At 54.7% G+C, this 8,175-nt stretch overlaps 1 protein-coding gene across 1 annotated transcript in view; it reads left to right on the top strand.

Annotated features, from left to right (window-relative positions):
• The window catches only part of RRP1 (ribosomal RNA processing 1), a gene marked incomplete at its 5' end in the record, with an annotated part of 14,587 nt that overhangs the window by 495 nt on the left and 5,917 nt on the right, over positions 1-8,175 (top strand). Inside the window, 7 exons of the mRNA XM_010835005.1 lie at positions 1,536-1,618; positions 3,013-3,070; positions 4,575-4,660; positions 5,083-5,144; positions 6,759-6,888; positions 6,984-7,048; positions 7,216-7,397. Coding sequence (XP_010833307.1) covers positions 1,536-1,618; positions 3,013-3,070; positions 4,575-4,660; positions 5,083-5,144; positions 6,759-6,888; positions 6,984-7,048; positions 7,216-7,397 — 666 coding nt within the window. The remainder of the gene's footprint in view (positions 1-1,535; positions 1,619-3,012; positions 3,071-4,574; positions 4,661-5,082; positions 5,145-6,758; positions 6,889-6,983; positions 7,049-7,215; positions 7,398-8,175) is intronic.

Raw genomic sequence — 8,175 nt, 5'->3', positions numbered from 1 at the left:
TGTCAACCCGTATATCCCGCTACCCCTGCTCCCCACTGTTGGGCACCATGTTTTTTCTCTCAGAGCGGCGTTTGTCGCTGTTGATAGTGTTTTCTTGTGTAATTGTTGGATTGTCGTCTGAGTTTCATGCAGCATACAGCTGTCAGAAATCACGCTCCTTAGTGGTTCTCAGAATGTGGCTCCATCAGCAACTTCAGCATCACCTGGACATTTGCTAGACATGTAAATTTGTGAGTCCCATCCAAGCCCTGCTGAATCAGAAGCTCTGGCAGATGGGCTGTGTATGTGCTTAGTCTTGTCAGCCATCTTCTACTCTTTGTGACCCTATGGGCCGAAGCCCACCAGGCTCCTCTCTGCATGGGATTCTCCAGACAAGAATACTGGAGTGGGTTGCCATTTCCTTCTCCAGGGGATCTTACCAACAGGGATGGAGCCCATGTCTCTTATGTCTCCTGCATTGGCAGGCAAGTTCTTTATCACTCATGCCACCTGGGAAGTCCAGCAATCTTTAAAGAAACCCGCCAGGTGATGCCATCCTATTAATAAAGTCTGAGAACCACTGCTCTGAAACTGCCAGCACATAGTTAAGAGCTCAGTCTATACTTGTTGGCTGATTTTATGTATCTGTCTTCATCAGTCAGTTTATATATTCGTCATTCAGTCCAGTTGCTCAGTCGTGTCTGACTCTTTGTAACCCCATGGCCAACTCCCAGAGCCTGCTCAAACTCATGTCCATCGAGTCAATGATGCCATCCAACCATCTCATCCTCTGTCGTCCCCTTCTCCTGCCTTCAGTCTTTCACAACATCAGGGTCTTTTGCAATGAGTCAGTTCTTCTAATCAGGTGGTCAAAGTATTGGAGCTTCAGCTTCAGCATGAGTCCTTCCAATAAATATTCAGGACTGATTTCCTTTAGGATTGATTCGTTTGATCTTCTTGCAGTCCAAGGGACTCTCAGAGTCTTCTCCAACACCACAGTTCAAAAGCATCAATTCTTTGGTGCTCAGCTTCTTCACGGTCCACCTCTCACATCTATACGTGACTACTGGAAAAACCATAGCTTTGATTAGATGGATGTTTGTCGGCAAAGTAATGTCTCTGATTTTTAATATGCTGTCTAGTTTTGTCATAACGAGCCTGAATGAGGAAATGTGTAACTTTAAAATTTGAAAAGTGTGCCAAGCCCGGGTGTAACACTGGGTGATCTGTGGCCAACAGGTTCCCATGCGTAGCCACCATCCAGCCCAAGAAACTGTGACTCATTCAATTTTGAATCTGAAAAATGGAGCACAGTCTCTGATACTTGGAGATTCTCGGTAAAGATTTATTGAATGAATCAAAGAACAGTTACCTGCAGGAGACCCTGTAGGCACTGGCCCAGCAGGTTCTGGGTTGGGAGGATTGGTTGAGAGCGAGGGCCAGGCGCCTGTACAGTAAGAGGACTTTGGTCTGATTCAGGCAGTCACAGTTCTCTGGCTGTTCTGGCACTGAAAGATGGTGTTCCTTTAGTCTGAATGGTCCCGTTTCTGGCGCAGGTGGTTTCACTCATGATGAGCTGCTGAAGGTGTGGAAAGGGCTGTTCTATTGCATGTGGATGCAGGACAAGCCACTGCTGCAGGTGAGCGCCCAGGAGGCTACAGAAGGCACCGGGGCCACAGTATCAGTGGGAGGGTGGACGAGCATGTTGTCAGCCCTCATTTTGCTCCAGCAGACGTACTGAGCGCAGTTTTATAGCTTTGATGCTATTTTTCCTTAAGGCCTGGAGGGCCATGGCCTTGGGTTAGGGAGGGTCTCACACTTGGTGAGTTGGGCACCATAGCGATGCTGGTGAATGCCAGGGTACATTGTGGCTGAAAATTGGGTTTTCTGGCTTTTTTTGGCCAGGGGTGGGAGCGGTTGTGGGCTCTTAGTACCCTGATCAGGACCAGGGATTGAACCCATTGCCCTGCAGAGGAAGCTTAGCGTCCTAACCACTGGACCACTGGAGAAGTCCCTGGGTTGCCTGTTTTGTGTTTGTCAGAGATGATGAGCTGAGTGCAAAAATGCTGGAAACCAGGGGACAGCATCCAAGTCTTCTGAGACAAGTATTTTTTCCTTTTTTCTAATTGTTTGGCCGCACCAGGTCCTAGTTGCGGCGTGTGGGATCTAGTTCCCTGACCTGGATCAAACCTGGGCCCCCTGCATTGGGAGCGTGGAATGGTCTTAGCCACTGGACCACCAGGGAAGTCCCTAGCCTTTTTTTCTTAATTGTCTTTTATAAAAATAGGCCTTATGTTTTAGAGCAGTTTTAGTTTCACAGCAACACGAGAGGAGAAGGTACTGCGATTTCTCACCTGCCACCTCCCCCCGTACTCAACACCCCCACGGGAGTGGGCCCTTTCTCACAATCCATGGACCCACCCAGCACATCATCAGCACCCAGAGTCCGTGAGGGTTGCCCTGTTGTACCATCCATGGGTTGAGTACGTGTATCATGGCGCATGTCCATCGCTGTGTACCTTACAGAGTGGTGTCACTGCCCTCAAGACATGCCTTTCTTGGGGTGTGTCTCAGTGGGAATTGTTCACGCTTCGGAACACCCTGCGTGGTGAGGGTACTTAGTGAAGTTCAGAGGCTACACTGGGGCCCAGTGCACGAGGTGGGCTTGTACACCGAGGCGGCAGGCAGCTGCTAACCTGGGGGTCTCCTCAGCCCCCTCTCGGGTGGCTGTGTGCTCTCAGGCTCCTGCTCCCCTCCCCGCTTTGACTGTCAGTCTCCTTTACTGAGTGATGGTCTTTGGTCAGGAGGGCAGTCCCTGCCCCTGCTTTTTGTGGGGCTAGATGGGCATGGCCTTCAGGGGAGGCCTCTTCTAGTGGTGTGAGACTTCCAGACTCCAGGCTCGCTGGGCTGTGGGGCCCTGTGGAGCCGGATCGCACGATGAGTGAGGACAGTTAAGTTTCTTCCTGCCGCTGCTTGTCGCACAGAAGCCCATTTGTTCGGGGACTGAGGGCATTTGTCTTGTTTGCTGTGCAGGAGGAACTTGGCCGGACCATTTCCCAGCTTGTCCATGCTTTCCAGACCACAGAGGCACGTAAGTATCCTTGCCACGGTGAGCCCCAGCAGTGAGGCTGGATCCGCAGAGACCCAGCCCCTGAACACGAGGCCTGCGTTCTGAGGCTGGGCGCGAGGGCCCCATCCCGGCCAGTGTTTGCTGGTGCGGGAGAGGCTACTCTGCTTTCCAGCATGTGTTCCTCACTCACCCAGGACAGAGGTCTGGAGCTGTCCGAGATCTGGAGGGCTAATGCCTTCCATTTAGAATCTTGGTGGAAGCTGTGGAGTGTCCGCAGCTGACGGCGTGTGCTCCCTGCAGTGTGTCTTCCTGAGTCTTCTTTGGACCAGCATCAGGGATCCTCAGCCCTGTCGCCTGCCCTTTGGCATCACTTGTGTCTTTAGAAATCCTGATGTGTATGTAGACCCTGGTCCTGTTGAGCCGAGCTGTGGGGATGGGGCCCGTGTGCCAGCATCTGTGACCTCCCTACCCTGCTCCAAGGGCAGCCAAGGCTGGGCGGTCTCCCTGGCCTGGACCTTGGGACCACTGGGACCATTGCTGGTGGTGCCCTGGCTGTGTGGGTAGGTGTAGTTCGGTTACGGTTAAGTAGCCAAAGTCATCAGAAGCAGGGGTTGTGCAGTTACAGACACTACTTTCTTCTCTTGGGAGACTCTCTGTACTGCATGTGAGGAAGTCCATTCTCTGTAAGTTTCACCTTTTAAGAACATGCAGAAACGTTTCCGTGCTCAGCATGAGGGCGGGTACAGAGCGTTCAGTTGGTGACACTTGAGTGAGGTAATGGACGCAGTTCTGTCCTTCACTGGGCTGTCTGACCAGCCCTCTCTCTGGGGATGCTCTGCAGCAGGCGATAGTGGTGGCCTTCATGTCCTGAGGTCAGGGCATCAGCAGGCCAGGATCCCTTCGGGCCTCTTCTCTGGGAGTGTGGATGGCCGTCTCTTCCTGTGTCCTCACGTGGCCGTCTGGCTGTGCATATCTGTGTCTTGAATCACCAGTGGCCTTTTCTCTTCATCGCCTCTTTAAAGACCTGTCTCCCAAGTATAGTTAGTATTACTGAGGGTTGAGGATTAGGACTTTGGAGACCTGGTTGAACCCACAGCCCCCCTGGTCCTGACATACCTGTTATTGGCAGGGTTTTGTGTTTGATCAGGTCAGTGGATCCAGTGGGGTAAGTGGTGGGGTGGGGTGTAGGTGATGGGGCAGGGGCAGTGGCAGTGCTTGCGTGGGGGGGTGCGTCCTGGGCAGCACCTCTCCTGCCAGGCCTCACCTTCTCTTTACGCTTGATGTTCAGAGGATGTGGCTATGGTTCAGGCTTGTGGCTGGGCTGTACTTTTCTTTCTGAGGTTCCTGAAAGTCCCATTTTTAAGGCAGATCCGCAGCACTGCTCTTAGCGCACTCAGGCCGAGGAGCCCCAAGGCCACTGCCGTGGGACCTCCTGACCAGGTTTCTTCATGGTCTCTGCTCTCCCCTGCCCTCCAGAGGTGGCTGCCGCTTCCCCCCAACCCTTCTGGTCTTGTCCCTCCCCCAGAGCACCTGTTCCTTCAGACCTTCTGGCAGACCATGAACCGTGAGTGGCCGGGCATCGACAGGCTGCGTCTGGACAAGTTTTACATGGTGAGGATGTGGCCCGCTCCCTGCAAGGGGCCCCACAGTGCTGGGCTGGGGAACAGCGCTCCGGGAGCCGAGCTCGGCGTCCAGGCACCTGGTCTTGGTGCCCCTGCCCAACAGTGGCGAGGGCAAGGCCCCTGAGGGGTGAGCACCGCGTGGCACAGACCTGTGTGTCTGGAGGCTTCGCTCCCGCAGAGGGGCTTCTTCTCGTCCTATTTTCACTCTGGGAACATCCATCATAGCCATCAGTCCTGGTGCTACGGTCACTCCCCAGCGTCCATCCTGCTGCTCCTGGGAGGCTGGCATCCCGGCCCGGGGCCCAGCCCCCAGCCACTCTGGAGGGCCCATGGTGCACAGTGGGCACACAGATGGCAGGCAGCGGGGATGTCTGGGCTGGGCTGCTCACGGGGTCTCCTCCTGTGCCACAGCTCATGCGGATGGTCCTACACGAGGCCCTGACGGTGCTGCAGACGCAGGGATGGGACGAGAGGTGGGTGCCGCAGCCGCCCGTGCTGCTCACACCCATTGCTGGGTGGTCTGTATCCTTCCAGACTGAGGGTCTGTGTTTCCTGGCTCACCTTAGGCCTCCCTAGCAACTGGCAGCTGGGTGGGCTCCTCCAGTAGGGCTGGGCAGGGCTCTGCTGGTCTTAGCTATCCCTCCCCGCTAGTCCCTCCTGGAGACAGGTGGGCAGGGCTCCCTGGGCAGATGGGCGGGGCTACTGCTGCCTGGACCTGTCTGTCACCCGCGGCCCTGCTTCCTGGTTCCGCCAGCCAGCAGGTTTCCAAACCTCCAGGGGGCGGTCTGACATCACAACATAAAGTGAGTTTCTGCAGATTTCATGTTTTAAAGTTTTTGAAATTAAATTTTTAAAAAACTTTTTTTTTAATGATAGGGGGGATGTGTGCTCAGTATAAAGAACCCAGAAAAACTTTTTAAAAACATTGAAAAGCAATTTTAATTCCAGCAGACAAGTATTTAAAAAAATTTTTTTTTTGGCTATGCTGCATGGGTCGTGGGGCCTCAGTTCCCCAACCAGGGTTTGAACCCCAGTTTGAACCCTGGCCATGGCATGAAAGCCGGAATCCACTAGGCCACCAGGAGACTCTGACAGTTACTCTTAAAATATGGTGGTGGTCTGTGTTTGGTACAAAAGGGGTGTGGAGTTGGGTGTGGAATTTATAGAGACTGCTTTTTTATTTTACTGAAAGTGTGTCCAAACATCCCACCTGAGTGTCCTGCCGCCACCAAATTTGGGGAGGGCGGGTGCTAGGGGAAAGGGCTTAGAAACAGCAGATTTTGAATTGATTTGTGTTTAAAAAGTGATGGTAAAGTAATTTATTTTTAAGCATAAGGATAATAAATCTAGGACCCAGATGTCAAAACAGCTGCCAGACTGGAAAGGGCAGCTTACGGCCCGCATCGCTGTAGGACTTTTCCATCTTCTGGATTACAGAGTTCAAGTCTTAGCCCTGGCCTAACCTCCAGCCAATAAAAAATCACCAGGAGTTGGACTGTAGTTACTGGAGCTGTTTTTCTACATTGAGAATGGCTGTGGGTAACTTGACTCCACGTTTAGGGCCAGGCTGCCTCTGGTTTTTAGTGATCTTCATCCTTAAAAATCCTGTGAAGGCCTGAGGCTGGCAGTGTCCCTCATATCAGGATTTAGGGCTCTGCTGTCTTTTTTTTTTGAATCCGCCACAGGTATAGGGCTCTGCTGTCTTGGTCGAGGGGAGGGGGTGGTGCAGGGTTTGCAGTGGGCTCGGTGGAAGCGATGGTATTACTTGTGTTGACTTGGGGGGTGTTGTTAGGAAGGTAGTTCCATCCTCGTTGTTGCTGGTAATTCAGCCTCAGATCCTTAATGAAGAAGCTGGTGGCCTCCCGTTGCCCTGTGTAAACAGCTAGTTTATCTGCTTTTCTGGCTCTTTTCCATTCTCACACATGTAATAGACTGAGGGTGACATTCGGTAAGTATGTGTGTGTCATGGCCTGGAGGAGAGGTCTCCGGCCCCGGCCTGGGTCACTTCTGGTCCAGGGACAGCACCCTGGTGTTGCTGGGGTCAGCGGCCCCTGGTGCTGCTGCCTGACTTGCCGCTTCTTCCCCAGACAAACCGAACGGCTGCTGGAGCTGCTAACGACAGAGATCCTGCACCCGGACAGTGAAGCCCCCAACGGGGTGAAGAGCCACTTCATCGAGATCTTCCTGGAGGAGCTGACCAAAGTGGGCGCCCACGAGGTAGGTGGTCGGCAGCTGGGCAGGGTGAGGGGGGCAGTAGCCAGGCTGCTCGGTGCCTGTGGCCTGGGAGCTGAGCCCCAGCCCTCTCCCTGCAGCTGACCGCGGACCAGAACCTCAGGCTCATCGGGCCCTTCTGCACGATCGCTGCCCAGACTCAGGAGTGAGTGCTGTCTCCCGCCTGCCTCCTCTGTTCTGTTGAGTCCCTGAGGAGCTGCCCTTGGAAGATGCCGTGTGCTCACAACAGTCCAGCGAGGTCCAGAGGCCAGCATGGGGAGGGGCGGGCTCAAGCATGGTCCATCCTGATGGCGGCTCTGTGTTTCCCCTCAGCTCCCTGGTTTTGCACAACATCGCTCAAGGCATCTTTGAAACAATCGTGGAGCAGGCCCCACTGGCCATTGAAGAGCTCATGAATGAACTGGAGGAGGAGGAGCTGTCAGAGGAGGAGGAGCTGTCGGAGGAGGAGGAGGAGGCGCAGGAGCCGGGCCTGCTGTCCAGAGAGCCCCCTAAAGGTGAGGACCGCACGCCCCAGGGTGACAGCCTGTCCTGGTCCCAGCCCGCGGTGGACCCCCACCTTCCTCTCCTGTCCCACCCCCTTGCTTCTGCTCTTACCCCTGAAGTCTGTTCTCGGTGCGGCAGCTGGGCTGACCTTGGAATAAACATATGTGCCGGTCACTCTCCTGGCGCCCACTCCATGGCCCCCGCCTCCTCACAACTCCCCAGGCTCTGTTCCTGTCACTGGGTATCCGCCCCGCCCCTGTGGGGTCTCTGCCCTCCGTCACTCCTGCCCTGCCCTGCCCACCGTTTAGAGTGCAGCCTCCCAGTCCCTACCCAGCTTGCTCAGTGGGCATTTCCATGGTGGATCACTTTTTGGAATAAATCACTTAAAATTACATAAGTCACTTGCTCATCTTTCTGGCCTGTCTCCCACCACTGGGTGCCCAGCCCCACCCACCAGGGTGGGAGCTGTGTGTCCCTGATGTTGGGAGTGGGGCCCGGTGGATCAAGCTGGACGAGGGAGAGGGTATGAACGAAGAGTAGCAGGCAGCTCGAGTGAGCGTCCCCCTTGGAGGCCGGGCCCGTGGGCCTGCGTCGACAGTGTCCGGTCCAGCCCGTCCACCTTGTGCTAAGTGGGTCCTTGGGGGGCGCCAGCTAGGCTCATGGCCGTGTCCTCGGGGGAACTGTGTGGTGGATCCTCGTGCCTTTAGGGGTGCGTGTCCTCCACCAGCTTCAGACTTTTCCACCCCGGCGTTTTGTTGTGGAACACACGTGACGTGAGGTCTACCAGCT

Source organism: Bison bison, unplaced genomic scaffold, assembly GCF_000754665.1.
Source record: "Bison bison bison isolate TAMUID 2011002044 unplaced genomic scaffold, Bison_UMD1.0 scf7180017864037, whole genome shotgun sequence".
NCBI lineage: Eukaryota > Metazoa > Chordata > Mammalia > Artiodactyla > Bovidae > Bison > Bison bison.
Note: the sequence above shows the minus strand (reverse complement) of the source record. Positions and strands in the feature narration are given on the sequence as shown.